This window comes from Phyllopteryx taeniolatus, chromosome 13 (genome assembly GCF_024500385.1).
Source record: "Phyllopteryx taeniolatus isolate TA_2022b chromosome 13, UOR_Ptae_1.2, whole genome shotgun sequence".
Taxonomy (NCBI): Eukaryota; Metazoa; Chordata; class Actinopteri; order Syngnathiformes; family Syngnathidae; genus Phyllopteryx; species Phyllopteryx taeniolatus.
This window is the reverse complement of record NC_084514.1, coordinates 26,752,048-26,773,070: the sequence shown is the minus strand read 5'-3', so window position 1 is coordinate 26,773,070 and position 21,023 is coordinate 26,752,048. Positions and strand designations below refer to the sequence as shown.

The 21,023-nt window shown below is 40.8% G+C and overlaps 1 protein-coding gene across 3 annotated transcripts in view; it reads left to right on the top strand.

Moving 5' to 3' along the window:
- The window catches only part of ak7b (adenylate kinase 7b), a 224,280-nt gene that overhangs the window by 97,747 nt on the left and 105,510 nt on the right, over nt 1-21,023 (top strand). For 2 of the 3 annotated variants that reach the window (XM_061795577.1, XM_061795578.1), the window contains exons 9-10: nt 15,658-15,735; nt 17,202-17,351. In XM_061795577.1, the coding sequence (XP_061651561.1) occupies nt 15,658-15,735; nt 17,202-17,351 (228 nt within the window). The remainder of the gene's footprint in view (nt 1-15,657; nt 15,736-17,201; nt 17,352-21,023) is intronic. The other variant, XM_061795579.1, reaches the window with a different exon arrangement.

The window sequence follows — 21,023 nt, the reverse complement described above, 5'->3', positions numbered from 1 at the left end:
CTGCCTTTCCATTTTTCATTCTCTTTAATGCCTTTCTAACTTCCCCCTTACTAATCATTGCCACTTCCTGGTCCACCACACTTGCCTCTTCTACTCTCCCTTCTCTATCATTTTCCTCATTCATCAACTCCTCGAAGTATTCTTTCCACCTACCTAGCACACTGCTGGCACCAGTCAACATATTTCCATCTCTATCCTTAATCACCCTAACCTGCTGCACATCCTTCCCATCTCTATCCCTCTGTCTGGCCAGCCTGTATAGATCCTTTTCTCCTTCTTTAGTGTCCAACCTGCCATACATGTCATCATATGCCTCTTGTTTTGCCTTTGCCACCTCTACCTTTGCCCTGTGTCGCATCTCAATGTATACCTTTCGCGTCTCCTCGGTCCTCTCAGTGTCCCACTTCTTCTTAGCTAACCGTTTTCCTTGTATGATTTCCTGTACTGTGAGGTTCCACCACCAAGTCTCCTTCTCTCCTTTCCTGCCAGAAGATACACCAAGTACTCTCCTGCCTGCCTCTCTGATCACCTTGGCTGCAGTGGTCCAGTCTTCTGGAAGCTCTTCCCGTCCACCGAGAGCCTGTATCACCTCTTCCCGAAAAGCTGCACAACACTCGTCCTGTCTCAGCTTCCACCACATGGTTCTCTTCTCTGCCTTTGTCTTCCTAATTTTCCTCCCCACCACCAGAGTCATCTTACACACCACCATCCTATGCTGTCTAGCCACACTCTCCCCTACCACTACCTTACAGTTGGTAACCTCCTTCAGATTACATCGTCTGCACAAGATGTAATCCACCTGTGTGCTTCTACCTCCGCTCTTGTAGGTCACCCTATGTTCGTGCCTCTTCTGGAAAAAAGTGTTCACTACAGCCATTTGCATCCTTGTTGCAAAGTCTACCACCATCTGTCCCTCCAAGTTCCTTTCCTGGATACCGTACTTACCCATCACTTCTTCATCACCCTTATTACCTTCACCAACATGTCCATTACAATCTGCACCAATTACGACTCTCTCTCTGTCTGGGATGCTCAGAACTACATCATCTAGCTCCTTCCAGAATTTCTCTTTCACCTCTAGGTCACATCCTACCTGTGGGGCATAGCCACTAATCACATTACACATAACACCCTCAATTTCAAATTTCAGCCTCATCACTCGATCTGATACTCTTTTCACCTCCAAGACATTCTTAGCCAACTCTTCTTTTAAAATAACCCCGACTCCATTTCTCTTCCCATCTACACCATGGTAAAATAATTTAAACCCTCCCCCTAAACTTCTAGCCTTACTGCCTTTCCACCTGGTCTCCTGGACACACAATATATCAACCTTTCTCCTAATCATCATGTCAACCAACTCCCGAGATTTTCCTGTCATTGTCCCAACATTCAAAGTCCCCACATTCAGTTCTAGGCTCTGTGTTTTCCTCTTCTCTTTCTGCCGAAGAACCCGCTTTCCACCTCTTCTTCTTCTTCTTCTTTGACTTCGACTTCGACCCACAGTAGCTGAATTTCCAACAGCGCCCTGCAGGTTGACGGCGCCGGTGGCGGACGTTGTTAACCCGGGCCAGGACCGATCCGGTATGGAATTCTTTGGATGAACGCTCATATTTGTTTGGCAAGGTTTTAAGCCGGATGCCCTTCCTGACGCAACCCTCTGCATTTATCCGGGCTTGGGACCGGCCTACAGTTTGCACTGACTTGTGCCCCCCATAGGGCTGCATTCTAATATAGTCCTTCCTCCTACACTTAAATTATGGCCTAGATATTTGACTTGCCTTTTACACAATTGCAATTTATTTTTGCTAACTTTATGTCCCTCTTCTGCTAGATGTAAGGCCAATGAATCTTTGCATGTCTCTCCATCTGGAGATGCCAGTAGAACATCATCTACATATAGTAAAATTTGGCTCCCTCCTCGGGGAGTGAATTTAGACATACTTGTTGTCATTACTTTGTGAATAAATGGTTGGACTTTCACAGTAACCTTGTGGTAATCTTGTAAATGTATATTTTTTGCCCTCAAATGTGAATGCAAACCAAAATTGACTGTTCTTTTCTACTGGTACAGAAAAGAAGGCATCACTTATGTCCACCACTGTAAACACAGTAGCGTCTGGTCTCAATGAATTTAACAATGTGTGTGGATCTGGTACGCATGCTGCTCTTTGTATTACTGCAGAATTTACTGCCTGTAAGTCTTCTACCATTCTCCAACCCACTCAAGGTGGGGCCTTTTTTTTACGGGGAAAATGGGTGTGTTACATGGTGATTCTGGACACTCCACTATAACTCCTGCCTTAATTAGTGCCTCAATTACCGGTTTGATTCCTTCACGTGCATCTGGTTTTAATGGATATTGACGAATGCATCGTCTATATTCTGTTTTGGGTCGAGTTTAGTATATTTCTGTTTCTTCATTGAGGAAGACATCTACCTTCTTCTTTTTGAGTCCTAACACCCTCTCTGCGTGGAGGGCATGATTAACATATTCCTCCAGAGGGCCAGTTGCTAGGTTTATCCAATGTTTATCTACCCATCTTTTAATGTGTTCTCCAGAATTCGCATGTAAGGCATTTTTTAATTGTTGTTGATAAGGACCCTGAGGATTGGCATCCTCATTCAAGCCGCTGTTTGCTTTAAAACAAGCGGTCATTCTAACCCTATACTCTTCAAAAGGTTCCTCGTCTTTTTGTTTCACCCTACTAATTTCCGTGTAATTTGCCCTTTTGCGGAACCTGGCTGTGGTTCTTTCTATTAAAGCCCTAACTTGATGTTGTAATTCTCTGTCATTATGTGGCATTACAACACCATGGTGTTTTGGGTCCCAATCTCCTCGGCAAAGGTGCCAATCAGGCCCCATTGCAGTCATCCAAATTTGTTGAGTTTCTGTTCCATTTAAATGATAGGACTGTCTAAGATTTTCCATTTCCTCAACAAACTGGACAATGTCTACTTTGTAGGGTGTGATGCCGGCTACGGCCTTTTTCACATCCTCATTAGTCCAGGTCCTATAGACCAAAATAGTTTCTTTGTTGTCCTCTTACGTTTGGATTTGCCACCTCAATCATTGGATATAAATCCATGTCTCCCTCGTCTGTGGTTATATTTGTTATTTTGGGAATGGGAGACAATGTTCCTCCCATAGTTTTAGACCAATTCATTTGTGACCCTCCTGATCGTAAAACTCGTTGAGGTTCTGACTCATGAGTTGGAGGAAGTTCATGAGGTGGCAAAAATGGGGACAAGGGTGCTGATGCCTTTGTTCCCTCATTCTTTTCACACATTTCTTCAACCATCTTTTTCTCGCTAACTCTTACCACTGGTCCGGTCTCGTCATCTTCCTGTCTTTGAAACAACATATCTTTATCCCTACCTGCCTGCCTTTTCTGTTCACTTTCTAAGTCCTTCTTTTTCTTACTTCCTTTTTCTCTTTTAGACAGCATGTTTAGCCAGAAGAATAAGTCGTCATATCCCTCTTTTTCTATTTTTTATATATTATTTTTGTGTCGACATTTTATTTCGTCTCGAAGTTGAACCAATTTTTGCGAATTTAGCTGTGCAGTGAAACCGTATTTGGTTATCCACGTGTTTAAATGTTTTATTTTGGAAGGGTTTTGGAGTTGAACCTATTTCCAGTCTTTACACGTTAAGCGTTCTTTTGGATCCGTTTTACTGTTATTTTTTCCCATTTTGTGAATTTGGAATTCAGTTTATTTGCACCTATAGTGACCTAAATACTGACTTTATTCAAAATGACAGGGTGACAATGAATGTTTGGGTTTTGGTAATCCTCAAACTTCTACCCACACGGGGCGGAGGATTCTTGCATCTGCTTCCAAACCCAGTTGTCACTTACAATCCTGTCTTATACATTCATACTTTTACACATTCACACGATACTAGTAACGTTTTTACAAACACATGAAAACACGGAATTTAAGTACGTACAGGACTCCGCTGTCCTCGCGGAATTTCTCGGACTCCGCCGTCCCTCTTTTACTTGCCAGTGACTAGTATTACACAAGGTTTATTCTGCCGCAGACTTCTTTGTCACGCAATTCACTCACTCTTTAATAATGTTTTTAAAAAAAATTTGCAAATGTAACTCACCAAAGTCGTCTTCAATCCTGTGGATTGTCGTCAACCTTCAGATCCCAGCTGAGGAGAACGACATGCGGACTTGCGGCCGCATGTCTTGGACACTCGAGTGAAGAGAGGGGCGGAGCTGTCAACTGATCACCACCTGAGTGAGTTGGCTCCTATGGTGGGGAAAGATGCATGTTTGGTCCCTGTACGACCGGAGTCAAGATTTTGGGCCGCATATCCGGCAGTAAGTCGGACTCGTTTTCCGATGAGGGTTGAACTCCGCCAAGGCTGCCCTTTGTCACCGATTCTGTCACCGATCTCAAAGTAGAGCCGCTGCTCCTCCACATCGAGAGGAGCCAGATGAGGTGGCTGGGGCATCTGATTCAGATGCCTCCCGGACGCCTCCTTGGTGAGGTGTTCTGGGCACGAACCACCGGGAGGAGATCCCGGGGACGACCCAGGACACGCTGGAGACACTACATCCCTCGGCTGGCCTGGGAACGCCTCGGGATCCCCCTGGAAGAGCTGGAAGAAGTGGCTGGGGAGAGGGAAGTCTGGGCGTACCTGCTAAAACTACTGCCCCCGCGACCCGACCTCGGATAAGTGGTAGAAAATGGATGGATGGATGGATAATTTTGGCTCATCCAGATATTTATCTGTTTTAGACAATGACACACCACCTCAATTGAACTGTAGTCATCTGGAGACACTGCTAGATATACATGTGTGTCATCTGCATAGCTATGATAGTCAAGAATTTGACCCAAGGGTAGCATATACATGCTGAACAGGAGGGGTCCAAGAACTGACCCTTGAGAGACCCCATAGGTCATTGCCATTTGATGAGATTGAACACTTCCAATGGTTACAAAATAACTCCTTTCCTCCAGGTAGGACCTGAACCATTTAAGGACTGTTTCATTTAGTCCTACCCACGTTTCCAACCTGTTCAGCAGTATATTATGATGCCTCGTGCATGGAGAAACTAGTCGCATGCATTGTTCTGGTGTGATTTTGGCCCATTCCTCCACACAAGCAGTCTTCAAATCTTGAAAGTTCTGTGGGCTTCTTTTATGGACCTTGAGTTTCCGTTCTTTCCATAGATTTTCGATTGGATTCAAGTCAGGTGATTGGCTGGGCAATTCTAAAAGCTTTTTTTTTTCTTCTTCTTTGAAACCAATTGAGAGTTTCCTTGGCAGTATGTTTTGGATCACTATCCTGCTGAAATGTCCACCCTCATTTCATTTTCATCATCCTTGTAGATGGGAGCAGATTTATGTTAAGAATGTCTTGGTACATTTGCCCATTCATCCTTCCTTCATTAATATGAAGTTTACCAGTACCATTTGCTTAAAAAACAACCCCACACCATCATGTTCCCACTTCCGAACTTCCCTTTTGTTATGGTGTTTTTAGGGTGATGTGCAGTGCCATTTCTCCTCCAAACGTGGGGTGCATTATGGCATCCAAACAGTTACATTTTGCTCTCATCAGACCAGATTATATTTTCCCAGTATTTAACTGGCTTGTCCAAATAATGTTCAGCAAACTTTCAACGAGCTTTGACATGCTTTTTTTTTTCCAGCAATGGGGTCTTGCGTGGTGAGCGTGCATACAGGCCATGGCGGCGGAGTGCATTACTCATTGTTTTCCTTGTGACAACAGTAACTGCAAATTCCAGGCCTTTCTGAAACTCTCCACATGTGGTCCTTGGCTCTTGGACAACTCTTCTGATTATTTTTTCCACTCCTCTGTCACAAATCTTGTGAGGAGCACCTAATCGAGGTAACTCTATGGTGGTATGATTGGCCTTCCACTTCCCCAACTGTGCTCACTCGAACATTCAGAAGCTTCGATATGCGCCTGTAAGCAATGCCATCGTTATGTTTTGCAACAATCAGTTTGCGATGTTCTTGAGACAGCTCTCTGCTCTTACACATCATGAGATGTGTCTTGACTCACACCTTGGCAATGAGACTTTTTTGTAGGCCATCAATTAGGACTGAACCAGCTGATATTCATTTGCACTGACAAGGGGCTGGATTGCTGTTTGATTATTGATAGATTTTCGGTGTTGTCTTAGCTTTCCATGCCTTTTCCCATCTCCTTTTCTTCATGCATTCAATACTTTTTCCCTGTATCATTTCACATTATTACACACAACTTAATTTCTGATCTTATTTTCTTTGTATGTATGGATTACTTGGGTTGTTCCCAACATCTGGTGAAAATTTCATGTCAATAGAACCTTTGGAAATATACTTAGTGAGAAAAAAATTGAAATACTTATTTCAGCCACTGTATCAATTTCGATAGATCTACACAGATAGATGAATACAAATACATCTATCTATCTATCTATCGATCTATACATAAACCGGAAGTAACGCAGAGGTCTTATTCTAAATTAATTAAATTTTTATGATCTGGACCTTTTGTGACTAAATGAAACGTACAGAGAGTACCATTTTAAATGAGGCAACACCAGCAAATTAAAATTTTGTCGACTCGGGGGGAAAAGGTGGTGGTATTGCTGTTGTTTTTAAGTCATCATTTCAGTGTAAAGAAATTATACTGGGTGATTTTAGCTCTTTTGCATATCTCTGTTTTTTAGTTAAAGGTGACCGAAAGGTTGTTGTTTTAATAATTTATCGGCCTCCAAGATACAATAGAAAATTTATGGAGGACTTTTCAGGACTGCTGTCAGTTATTTGTACTGACTACAACTATTTTGTCATAACGGGAGACTTAAACATTCATATTGACAATAACATGAGGAAAAAAAACTAAAAAACTCTCTGCTACACTTGACGCATTTGACCTCTCTCAACATATTAAGAGTCCAACCCACACTCAAGGTCATCTCTAAGGATGTTGAAATTCTATCAGTTGACATTAAGGATATGGCTATTTCTGACCATTTTTGTGTATACTTTGAATTACAGATTCTTCCAAAAGTTCAGACAACCTCTATGTCTATTAAGAAACGGTACATAAATGAGAGTACCGCCACTGAGTTTATGGAGACCATTTCTGTGCCACACACTGTGAATGCTGAGACACTTGATGAACTTTTGAATAATTTCACCTGTAAAATCTCAAATGTCATGAATGCTGTTGCTCCTATTAAAACAAAGACGATCTTGAGGCGACCTAGACCACCGTGGAGGAGCACAATGATGGTAAAGACCTCTAAATCAAAGTCTAGGAAAGCAGAACGTAAGTGGAGAAAAACTAAACTCCAAATTGACTATGACCTCTACAGACAAAGTCTTTGTAATCTTAACCAAGAGTAAGTCAGGGCTCGACGGCAACACTTTTCTGAAATCATAAGTAAGAACTTCAACAATACTCACACTCTGTTTCAACTCACAACCCCCCTACCCCACGAATCAGATAGCTCCAGAACTCCTAACAGCAGATAAATGCAATGAATTTGCTTGTTATTTTAGTGAAAAAATACAATCCATCAGGTTAAATATTAGCACAAATCAGCAAAATGATAAAATGATACTACATCTGAAGCCACCCAGGAAAAACACAGAATGTCAGAATTTGATACAGTTGACCAAAAAACTGTAGGGAAAACGGTTCTGCACCAGAAACCATCAATGAGCTGTCTTGACTCAATACCATCTGACTTTTTCAAAGCTATTGCGAAGTCTGTGGGAGCTGATTTGCAGCAAATAATCAATTGCTCACTTCAGTCATGCAAGTTTCCTAAAGCTCTTAAAGTAGCTGCCATTAAGCCTCTGTTAAAAAATAGAACGCTGGACGTTTCCATGTTAGCAAGCTATAGACCAATCCCAAATCCCCCTTTCATAGCCAAGATTGTTGAGAAAGTTATTTTTAATCAAGTCAGCAATTTCTTGAACTTAAATGGACTTTTTGACTAATTTCAATCAGGTTTCTGAACTCATCACAGAATCTGCTCTGATCAAAGTGCGAAATGATATAAGGTTGAATACTGACTCTGGAAAAGTGTCAATTCTGGTCTTGTTGGAGCATCCATTCATCCATCCATTTTCTGAGCCGCTTCTCACTAGGGTCGCGGGCGTGCTGGAGCCTATCCCAGCTGTCATCGGGCAGGAGGCGGAGTACACCCTCAACTGGTTGCCAGCCAATCACAGGGCACATAGAAACAAACAACCATTCGCACTCACAGTCATGCCTACGGGCAATTTAGAGTCTCTAGTTGGACATCAGTGCGGCTTTTGATATGGTAGATCATAATATACTGCTGAACAGGTTGGAAACGTGGGTAGGACTAAATGGAACAATCCTTAAATGGTTCAGGTCCTACCTGGAGGAAAGGTGTTATTTTGTAACCATTGGAAGTGTTCAATCTCATCGAATGGCAATGACCTTTGGGGTCCATCAAGGGTCAGTTCTTGGACCCCTCCTGTTCCGCCTGTATATGCTACCCTTGGGTCAAATTCTTCAGAACTTTAATTTTGACTATCATAGCTATGCAGATGACACACAGTTATATCAAGCAGTGTCTCCAGATGACTGCAGTTCAATTGAGGTGTTGTGTCACTGCCTAAAACAGATAAATAACTGGACGAGCCAACATTATTTTCAATTAAACCACAATGACACGGAGATAATTGTTTTTGGCAATAAAGAAAAGAGGATTGCTGTTAGTAAATACCTGGAGTCACTCTCTTTAAAAAACAAAGACCAAGTCCGAAACCTTGGTGTTCTGACAGATTCCAACCTGACTTTCAACAGTCATATCAAATCAATTACTAAAACTGCCTTCTCCCATCTGAAAAACATATCCAGAGTGAAGGCTTGCATGTGTCAAGCAGACCAGGAGAAGCTCATCCATGCTTTTATCTCAAGTAGACTTGAATATTGTAATGGTCTTCTGACTGGACTCCCTAAAAAAAGCATTAAACAGCTGCAGCTCATTCAAAATGCGGCAGCTCCAGTTCTGACCAGAACAAAGAGGTCAGAGCATATTACTCCAATTCTAAAGTCTTTACACTGGCTTCCAGTCAGCTTTAGAATACATTTTAAAGTTCTGCTACTGGTCTATAAATCACTAAACCCAGTAGGGCTCTGAGATAGACAGACTCAGGTCAAATAGTGGAGCCAAGAGACAAAAGCAAACATGGTGAAGCAGCATTTAGCTATTATGCTGCACACAAATGGAATAAATTGCCAACAGAAGTGACCAAGTGTGCATGTTTTTAAGTCCAGGTTAAAAACGTTTCAGAGCTTTTCCACTTTTAAATTATATTTCTTGCACTGTATGCTGTTTTATGCTGTCTCTGAGCTCTTGAGCCAGTTCCTTTGACATCATGATTCTCATTTGCTCTGACATGTACTGTGAGCGGTAACATCTTATATAGACAGGTGTGTGGCTTTCCTAATTAAGTCCAATCAGTATAATCAAACACAGCTTGACTGCAATGAAGGTATAGAACCATCTCAAGGAAGATCAGAAGAAATGGACAGAACCGAAGTTAAATATATGAATGTCTGAATACTGTGTGATTTTTCAGTTTTTCTTTTTAATAAATCTTCAAAAATTTCAACAATTCAGTTTTTTTTTCTGTCAATATGGGGTGCTCTGTGTACATTAATGAGGAAATAAATGAACTTAAATTATTTTAGAAAATGGCTACAATATAACAGAGTGAAAATTTTTAGGGGATTGAATACTTTCCGTACCCACTGTGTGTGCCTGTAACCAATGCCATTGTTAAGTTATGCAGCAAGTTTGTGATGCTCTTGAGACAGATCTCTGTTCTTAAGGCTTCTTTATACTTGCGCTGACGTCACTGCGGCTATCCCGCACGCAGTTTGCCTTTATACTCGAGCGCAACCCACACACGCTGTTTTGAAAGTGTGTGCTGCAGTTCTCTTCCAAGTCAGGCGTGTCGCTACGGCTGGTATTGGCTAGGACGCCACAGGGTGGACTTTCCTCGACATTTTTTGGCCATTTCCGGTAGCCATTTTTACTTTCCTTTCCATAACAAGGAACAAAGCAACAACAATGGCAACCGTGGAACAGTCTGGTAGAACAAATGTACCTAGATTACCAGATGATACGTTTAAATATGCTGCAAAATCGATCGAAAAGGCGGCGGCGTAGGTGCTATGTGGAACCGGGAGGAATGCTGATTACATCGGTATCGGCCGATAACACAATTTTTGTTGAGTTAGGTCTGACAGCTGTTTTTGACTAATTTTTGGGTGCGGAATCCAAAACTTATCTCAGTTTTTCTCTGTCACGTCAAGTTTTTGAACAAAGTGGAGCCAAGGAAATATATACCTATGTAAATAAAACACTAAGATGGAATAGTTACAAGCTTTGAAAACTCCAAAAAAAACCAGCCTAAAATGAAATAGAACTTACAATGGTATGCCCATGGTTACAAGGCTAAGAGAAAAGCCAGCACAAATCCTCTTAATTCCTACTATGCTAGCTTTCTGTTTGCAGATATTGATACTACTGACCTATTGGGAGCTGTACACACCTCTCACCACACTGTCTCAATTGTGACTGCACAAACAAGTTGTCACGTAGTTGTAGATGAGTCCAATCATAATCAGATGGCAAGTCTTACTACAGCTAATGAGTAGAATTTTGCTTATCTGGAGGGTAAGCTGTGGAGAAAAAAACGATGTGCTAGAAAAAAACTGACTGCAATTTTGGAATCAGCATGCCAATTTTAGTTTTAATCAACATACAAATCTAACAACAGAATTTTTTTAAAATTGTTCCCCAGTGTTTAGCATTTTATGCTGATCGACTGATCGGCTTTAATGTCATAATTCGCCGATCTGATCCTCTCCGCAAAAGACATTTACTCCGCGTCGCCATCATGTACAGTATATTTGAATCCAAAAGCTAGTTTATTTTTAGCGTTGTTGCGTGTCTTTTGAGGTGCTACTGTAAATATCTGACAGCCAATAAAGTTATTTTGAAAAAAATGTCGGCGGTGTGGGACAGACAACACGTCTGAGACAGACAGTACGTAATGCGTGGATCAGACTACAAGACAAATTTAGTCTTTCACGATTGCAGACTACTGCAGTAAAATCTTGTATTCCGATGCCAATTCAATTACAATAAGTTAGCACCCATTATTTCTGTCATTTTGTAATGTTGGTTTGACCTGACTGATTAGAATATTGTACATGACCTGACTCGAGCTATGATTTCCAGCCTTTATGCAGCGAAGGCACATATTTTACAATTGGAAAATCTAATGGCACAGCAACAAACAAAAACGTCACAAAAAGTAGATACACAGTAATTACTGTATGTACTTTGTAGAGTATATTGTCGTTTGGATAAAACATAATTTATTTAAGAAATCGTCGAAGCAGCGATGCCTATGTTGCTTCCGGTTTAGCATGATTTGATGCTTAACGTTATAAATCAAGCTATTTTTGTCTCGTAAAGGGCACCAGGTCACTTTTTAGATGTGTAACGTAGGAAAACCGACGAGAAACCTTTTATCTGTCTCATAATCTGAAGGTTGCTACATTTTATGAAATACGAGTCCTAGATGACAGAAGTCTCCTTATTAAACTCAAAACACAACAAGGATTGGAATTTTATAGAATATTTGATGACATCTACAAAGGATCTATAGGGAAACACACAGAGTGGTCTAACTACAAAAAAGAAACACGAATGATGATAGAAGAAAGAAAAATAGGCGTAAAACAAGGGAAATAGAACATTGGGTGTTGTTGGGCTAAAGTTGAGAATGTGAGCGTTTAATGCGTTGAGTCAAAGCAAGGGCAAAGTTGGGATTCTGTGTGAAGCGAGTAATTTCCCCAAAAATTAATAGGCACTAATATTATACATCCTAGCAACGCTTGTTGTGGTACTCATGACCGTAGATCAGCTGGTCGGTGGAGGTGGTTGTTCTCCTGGCATCTCAGGAGAAAAACAAAGCAGGTTTGGTTGAAAAAGAAAAAATATGCAGAAAAATAAAACTAAAACAAACAAGGCGGAAGAAGAAAAATTGTTGTTCGTCACGCCTCGTTGAGAGAATATGAACCTCTCTCTCCCCGCCTGTTTCCGGGATCCGCTAGCAAGTTCAGAGAATTCACGTTTGGCTGCGAGCGTATGTGGGAGGTCAGCAGCAGCAGTTCTGGAGGCTTAGCAGCAGTGATCCACGGAGGCCAGGGAACCAGATCTCAATTCCCAAGGCTCACCTTTGCCGAGCCGCGTGTTTGAATAAAAGAAATGGGAGGGCCGGCGGGTGCCGTGCTGAGGTCACCTAGAGCAAGCCATAGACAAAAGTGTAGGAGGAGGCGGGAGTAGAGGTTAAGTCCCCGGGGGGCGTGTCTAAGGGACGGAGGAAACCGGACAAGACCACGGCCATGGGGAGTCACTGTGACACCTCAGATTGCGGGGAGCATGTCCGCTACAACTTCCTGTCATCTAATAGTAGAGCACTTATTTGTTCTGTCTGTCACGATGCCTCACTGGCATAAATAAAGCAACAAAGAAGCCTTATTTATTGTAAATACATAATTTTTTTGAGCAGTTAAGTAAAATGTGATAATTTTCCACGAGACAGCTGAAGATCGCTCATGGCACATTAATATGCCACGGCACACTGGTTGGGAATCACTGGACTAGAGAGTAGTTTTGAAGATACTCAGTATCAAGCACACAAGTATATACAGTAAATGACCAAGTCATTTAAATAGACACATTACTCCATCTTGTGATCGGTTATCTTTTTTTTAAACTCGCTGATCTGTGATCGGCCCCAAAAATCTTGATCCTGTAAAGCCTAATCTCCAAGCAGATTGATGTTCTTGTGACTACAGTTTCACATATTATTCAGAAATTTAAGATCGGGCTGTAGCCAACATCCCTGGATGTGGCTGCAGGAGGAAAATTTATGACAAATTGAAGAGACGATATGAATATGAATCGTAACAAAAGAGCCCAGAACAACCTCAAAAGAAATTAAAGGTGAACTCTACGTTTAAAGTACATCAGTGTCAGAGCGCACCATCTGTCGTAAGTATTCGAGAGAGAAATGTGATCCCTAGTGGCAGGAAGCTTGTTCTCAGTTGCAGGTCATGGGTCTTGCAACAGGATAATGATCCAAAACACACAGCTTAAAAACACCCAAAAAATGGCTAAGAGCAAAACATTGGACTATTTTGAAGTGGCCTTCTTGAGCCCTGAACTAAGTCCTATTGAACATCTGTGGAAGGAGCTAAACCATGCTGTATGGAGAAAGCACCCTTCAAACCTGACACAACTTGAGTAGTTTGCTCATGAAGCATGGGCCAAAATACCTGCTGAGAGGTGCAGAAGTCTCACTGAAAGTTACAAAAATCGTTTGATTGCAGTGATTCCCTCAAAAGGTTGTGGAACAAAATATTAAGTTAAGGGTACCATCATTTTTGTACAGGCCTGTTTTATGAGTTTGTTTTTAAAAATAATTCTGTTGAACCACAATTCAAAAGCAATGTCTAATTTTCATTACATTTTTATTTATTATTACTTTGCCAGATTCAAGTTATTTCTGTGACCACTGTGGGTTTTTCTCTCATTAACAAAGGGGTAACAACAATTTTGTATTTTGTACACGCACACACTACCATAACTTTTTGTCAACACTCTACTCACTTTGCTGCAGTTAGCCTCACTGTGAATTCTGAGAGTGTGAGTCTGACATTTTCTGTCGATAACTGTCCTGTGATTGACTGTCGGCCTATGTAGTCTGCCTTTTGCCCATCGTCTGATGGGATAGGCTCCTGATTTCCCATGACACTCAACAGGTGAAGTTGCAGAAAATGGATGAATGACCTGTTCTCACGTCACCATGCCTACTAGTCATACCTGAATGTGAATTCTCTCATCAGAATATTTGAAACGGACTCATGTTTAGCATACATTTGGCATATTTGGATCCCTTTGAAAGGCATTTTTTCAATTGATATTATTAGTATGTTGTCTCCTAGGTGGCTCACTAGCGCTGATATGTGCACATAGCATGAACATACAGTAGAAAATTATTCCCCTTGTATTACCCATAGTATTGAAGTGACATCCTAATTACTGTTATTTTTCCTCCTCATGATCTCGTCTTATTTTAATTAATTGCTCTAAAGCTTGGTACACTCATAAGGATTTTTTTATTTTTATTTAAAAGTGTATCTGTTACAAACACCACACAAGGACAAAAAAAAAATCGGCATTAAACAGTTGTGGTCATGCTGTGTGTGGTGTGCTCTGATAATCTCGCCACAGAACACCACACACATAAAGGTTCCGTTCCATCACCGATCTTGAATCTAGTCCGCCAAGACAGAAATTTTGTGAGATCAAACGTGATCTTATAAAAATGTAGATGAAGAAGAAGTACGAGGTATGTTGAGTGTTGCAGGATGGTGATGTAGTCTTTACTGATCAGTAAAGACTACTTCTATACTATTACTATAATACTTCTTGCTCACTGGTGAACCCAATTATACAAAATACGACATTGGATAGGACATGTTTGTTTTTATTTACGGCTGTTTTCATGTTCCTCAGTGAGGTCTCTTCTTGACTGGCTACATTCTCATACAAAATACGACATTGGATAGGACATGTTTGTTTTTATTTACGGCTGTTTCCATGTTCCTCAGTGAGGTCTCTTCTTGACTGGCTACATTTTCTTTCACCTCACAATTCAAAGGGTCATGACTCGGGAGATGTCTGCTTTCCCCACACACACGAATAATTTTGGTCGTAAATACTGAAAACATTTAATTGAACCTGACCCGTTTTGGAAGCTATTATCGGTACAATGTTTTTGTTAACACACCTCAGACTCCAGGGTAATCAAAAAGACATAAAATAGTCATCCATTGTCATCCATGGTCAGGAAGGGGCAAAATCAGGAAGAAAAAAAACAGCTTAAGTATCATCATGTGTGTACCAGGCCTTAGTTGACCTTCATCTATTCTCCTAACATGAGCATTGATAGTTTTGAGTCTCTGTCAGATCAGATGTTAATGGCAAGACAATTATTGAACTTGACAGCAATAAGTTGCTACGTATTGTAAGTGCCAATGATGACTTTTTCTTCCATCCTATGCATGACTACGCTCTGGTTATGGAAATGTATTCACTCTGTCTGGTGTTCTCAATGCCTTGTCATCCTGACAGTACATTACAAACATGACGTTATTTAAATCTACATGCAACAGTAACCCTGCTGACGCATCTGTATCTATGACAAAATGTCCAAATGCAAGACTTGCTATTGACTGGGAAAAGTTGAGATTACTCATGAAGGGGATGGGCCAAAGCCTTCCAGAACCCATCCTCCTTACCGAGCAAAACCACACATGACATAAAATTAACAGAGTTGGGTCATTGGTGAGTCATTGGTATGTCATCTACATGTGACACTGAGGAATTATCAGCTTTGCGTCAATGTCAGTAATGGTTGGCATGAGGAACCATTGTGAACATTCAAGTGATTTTCCTGTTATGGCTTGCAATTTTTGTTGTTGTTGAGAAATACTGGCACGAAAGTGCAAGAATCTCAAATTACATTTATTTTTTTTCTTCGTCAGACCATTGCCTGTGCGCTTGGATTGGGGAAGATCCAGAGGAAGACATTTGAAGAGGCCTTCCTACAGCAGGACTTGAGCGTAGGTTTCAACAAATTTTTTTTTTCTTCAAAATTATTGTTTGCCAAAAGAAAACTGACATTTATATAAGGTCTACATAACTGATCATTTGAAGAAATACAACTCTGCTGTTGAGTCACTGATGATGGCTGATTTTAGTGCAAGATGCTGGATTTAATCCCTGGTGATGCTCTGCCAGGCCTCTGTGCAACTGTCTTCAGTTTCTGCTTGTCTTGGGGCAGCTTTCCCTTCAGTTTTGGTTTCAACAAGTGAAATGCATGCTCGATCAGCTTGATTGACTCAGCCATTGCATTCAACATTCAATTCTTTACCTTAAAAAACACTTTGCTTGCTTTCCCAGTATGCTTCGGGTCATTGTCCATCTGCATTGTGAAGCACTGTCCAATGAGTTCTGAAGCATTTGATTGAATATGAGCAGATTATACTGGCCGAAACACTTTAGAATTCATCCTGCTGCTTTTTTTTCAGTAGTAACATCATCCATAAATAAATGGAACCAGCTCCATTTGCACCACCATGCTTCACTCAAAAACAGGAAGGCCAGATAAAATGTTTCCAAACATCTAAAGAAGCCTTCAAAGTTCTTGAACAGCATCATATGGACAGATAAGACAAAGATCAACTTGTCCCAGAGTGATGGGAAGAGAAGTATATGGAGAAGGAAAGGAACTCCTCCTGATCCAAAACATACCCTAACCCACCTCAGCAGTGACGCATGATGGTCAGCCAAATGCTTCAGAGCTCATTGGACGGTGCTTCTCAGTGAAGATGGACAATGACCTGAAACATACTGCGAAAGCAACCAAAGAGGGGAATATTATGTAATGGCCAAGACAATCACCTGACCTGAATCTGATTGAGCATGCATTTTACTTGATGAAGAAAAAATACCCATGAACAAGCAAGAACTGAAGACAGGTGCAATAGAGGCCTGGCAGAGCATCACCAGGAATGAAATCCAGCATTTGGTGATCTCTGTGCATTCCAGACCAAGTATTAAAAAGGGAAAGATTGATTTCTGATTGTTAATTTGTCCCATTACATTTGCCCCCCTTAAAAAGTCGGAGGCATATATACTGTATAAACTCATAATTCCTACACCGTTCACCTTATTTGGATGTAAATACCCTCAAATTAAAGCTGAAACACTGTATGTAAAGCACGTGTTGTTTGTTTAATTTCAAATCCATTGTGGTGGTGTTTAGAGCCAAAAAATGAGACTAGTGTTGATGTCCCAATACTTATGGACCTGACTATGTACCTTATGGGTGACTGGCGACTAGTCCAGGGTGAAGCCGAGAACGCCTTTCTTCCGGAATCAGCTGGGATAGGCTCCAGCTCCACATGACCCTGAACAGGATAAGCGGTATAGAAAATGGATGGATGGATGGATGGATGGAATCTTTCTGTTTTCTAAAACATTTAAACTGCTTCTAATATAATATTTTCTGTCACATTCTTAAAAGATCATGGACATTGATTTATTGCACGTCAACCTTTGCATGGAGGGTGTCCATCTCAAGGAACTGTTCTCTGTCCACTGGTTGTGTGAGTTCGGTCTGGTGGAGAACATAGAACTAGTGGTGGAAGAGTATCGCCAGATCAGGGGACTGCTGGTATGTACTGCATAGGGAGAAAACAACCATTGCGCATATTACAGTATATAATATCATACTACTGCTGCATTCACATATAGTGCTACCTCAAAGTTCAACCACATACATTCCATGATGCTGGTCAAACAAAAATTTCCATTGAGGTCAATTATATTTTGAAATTTTTGTTTAAGCCCACTGTTGCCATCATAAAACCTTTATTAACTACACAGACAATGATTTAAAGGAAACATATACCCTTTTTCACAATTTAAAACATTCCCCAGTTGTCTCACTAACATGTCTGTGACATGCTTTCCCTGTAACAACCTTGAGAAACTAAAATAATATCACATTTTATTCTCCCTATTTCCTTTCTTGCAAAAATCAAGCCATTTTAAGGGGCCAGGTACTTCTAGGCCAATGGAGAGCCTGACTCCAAAGATTGACAACCAGTGGGCTGGATTTCACTAGGGTGTTCCTGTCTGTGTTTGGACGTTCCTCCTCCGCTTGACTCGGTGGCGAGCGCTCACAGTGACAAGCTGCTTGCTTCTACTGTACCTGCGGAAGCAGAGCTGAGAGTGTAGAAAACAAGAAATTGTCCTTTGCTTAAAGACAGATACAAAGTATATAAAAAAAAAAGTTAGTGACGAAAGTTAGAAAACAGAATAAAGATTATTATAGTGAACTATTAAATAAGTTTAAAGATAACACAAATGCTAGATGGGGAATAATAAATAGTGTAATTAAAAGTGACAATGGAAAATACAAATTTCCAAAATACTTTTTTTAAGGAAAATAAAGATACTGTATATATGATGTCAAAGCTGTTAATGTTGTTTTTTTTTTGGTAAATGTGGGTTCAAGTCTAGTAAGTAATAAAGCGATAATAGATGAAGAATTAAATACAACAGTCAATAGCATTTTCCTTAACAAAGTACAAAGAAATATCATAAGTATTGTAAAATACTGTATAAACAAAAGATCAACTGACCTTGATGCTCTAAATATGATGACTCTAAAAACTATTATGGAATCAGTTATTGACCCACTCATGTACATATGCAATTTGTCACTATCAACAGGAGTTTTCCCAAACTCAATGAAAGTAATGAAAGTCATCCCTTTATATAAAAATGGTGATAAGCACAATTTCACAAACTACAGCCCAGTGGAATTGCTTCCACAGTTTTCAAAAGTAATGGTAAAATGGCTTGTGCCAATTTAGATGAATTTATTGAAAAAGAAAACCTTTTAAATACTGGTCCTGTAGCGTATATTGGTGTTTGGATAAAGCGGTAACGTCACTTTTTATATGTATAAAATTTAGGAGAAAGTGACGACAAACGCTTTATCAGTCTTATAATCTAAAGGTTGCTACATTTTATGAAATACGAGTTCTAGATGACAGAGGCTTACTTAAACTCAAAACACACACAACACAACCAAGAGTGGAATTTTATAGAATATGTAATGAAATCTACGAGGGATCTATAGGGAAACACAAAGCCCGATGACGTCACCTCTCGGGCCACGTCCCCTTTGACGTCACATCAGGTGGACACAAAATGACGTCACATCCGGTGAAAACAAAATGACGTCACAACTGGTGAAAACAAAGTGAGATCACATTTTTATGTCGCATGATATCATGTTCGGGGACACCTGTAGAAACAAAGGAAAATAAAGGGTGTCATATCGGCAACAAAAAAGGTAATTTGTAATCATACCTGTGAATATGGTCCTTTCTGGCCCCGTCCCGCGTTGATGGTGCCCCCCGAGGGTTTCACTGAGACAGCTGCAAAGAATTAGGTCGTCACATGACTTGTGCAGGTGAAATGGGGTGTCTGAGATGTTTGGGGGTCATGTCCAGAGGTCACACAGCATTTGCAAAGAATGGGGATACTCGGGCATCGGGCGTCTGGGATGTTTGAGGGTCATGTCCAGAGGTCACAACCCCGCACCTGTAGAGAATGGGACACTCATGTGGCTTCAGCATGAGACATCGGGTGTCCGACATGTTAGATGATCTGAAGAAAAATAGTATTTAGCCAAGAAAATATATTTTCTCTGACCACAGGGTTGTGCGAAATGCTGAGCAGTCCATCAATCTAAAAAAAATCCCTACCAGTGAACATGCCCAGACATGTTCTCGTTTTCAAGCCTTCTATCACAACAAGTGCATGTGAAAAGCATAAACATGTCAGTTTTACATTTTATGTGGGGGCTGTTGAGGCTCTGATCAAAAACATGCCAAGACATGCTTTCGTTTTTCAAGGACATCTCGTTTACACGGCTGTTATCAAAAACAAGTGCAGGTGTAACGCATTATGTGATGAACATTAATACAGCTAAAGTATAAACTTGTCAGTTTTACATTTCATGTGGGAGTTTCCAAGGCGAAAACATGCCTAGACATTCTTTTGTTTTTCGAAAACATGCCCAAACGTATCTTTTGGGATTCATCCAACTATCTTCACTCTGTCAGGACGAGGGTCTCTCTTTCCTTTTTTTCTAAATTGTGTGTGGGTGATCCTGGAGTCTCTCGTTTTCAATTATAAAATGTTGAAACGTATTAGAAACAACTAGTTTTATGTATCTAGTTAAGCTACATTCCAGAGTTCAAAGTATAGTTTAATTTTTTGCACTTTATCACCACCCAATACAAAAACCTGCGTGTGTGTGTGTGTGTGTGTGCGTGATCCAGGAGTCTCTCGTTTTATTTTTAAAACGTTGAAACATGTAGGAACAAGAGGTTTTATGTATCTAGTTAAGATACATTGCAGATAAATTATATCTTATTAAATTATAGTTTCTTTTCATGAAGCAAATGTCTTTTTAATTGCACAAGCAGGAGTACTCAAGGTCTTAAAGGAACCTGTCTTTTAAAATCACCTATCAACTCTCGAGGTTCCATGCGTGTTCGTTTTGGTGAAAGAACTACAATTATAACGACATGTTAAAAGCCAACCATTTTATTCCTGACAGAGGAGTCTATACATATTTCAGAGCTCTGGGTCAGCAGATACGCTTATCCTAGCCTCAGTAGAGACAGCGCAGACTGAACAAAGCTATCTGTTCCTGCCCCGGACTTATACAATGTTTCAAAGAGGAAGTTTGGAATCCTCGTCGTCTGATTGGTCCAGGGTCCATTGACGTCATCGTTGCTATGCAGAATGATGGCCATTTGCCGCTGGCTCCAGACGCCGTCTCCACATTCTTGCTTCTCATAAAGTTTACAGCAACCCTTTGTAGCCATTGTTGTCTCCAACAGATGTCCCCTGTGGCCTACACATGCACCCTGCTGGGAGCTTTCCTGCATCACACTCCCACACCCTTATCTGATTTACATTTTATCCTCCCTGGAATAAAGCACCAATGTTTACGCCCAGACGAGTTACACAATAAAACCATATATCACATTAATCCCCCTTTTAATCTCTGTTGATCAGAGATCAACATAAAGATCTAAACATGCAGCCTCGTTCGCTATAATGCTCAATGAAGCCCAACCTAAATATCGCAAATATTAAAAACCTTAAGGATAGGATACAAGGCGACGTTCAACGGAGCGAGCACGCTCATGGTCCCCACGTCCTCTTTCAGGGGCAGCAGCTGATATTGGACGTGGGGGTCCTTCCCCTCAAAGGCCTTGAGAACAATCCGGAGGACAAGACTCCTGAGACAAGGAAT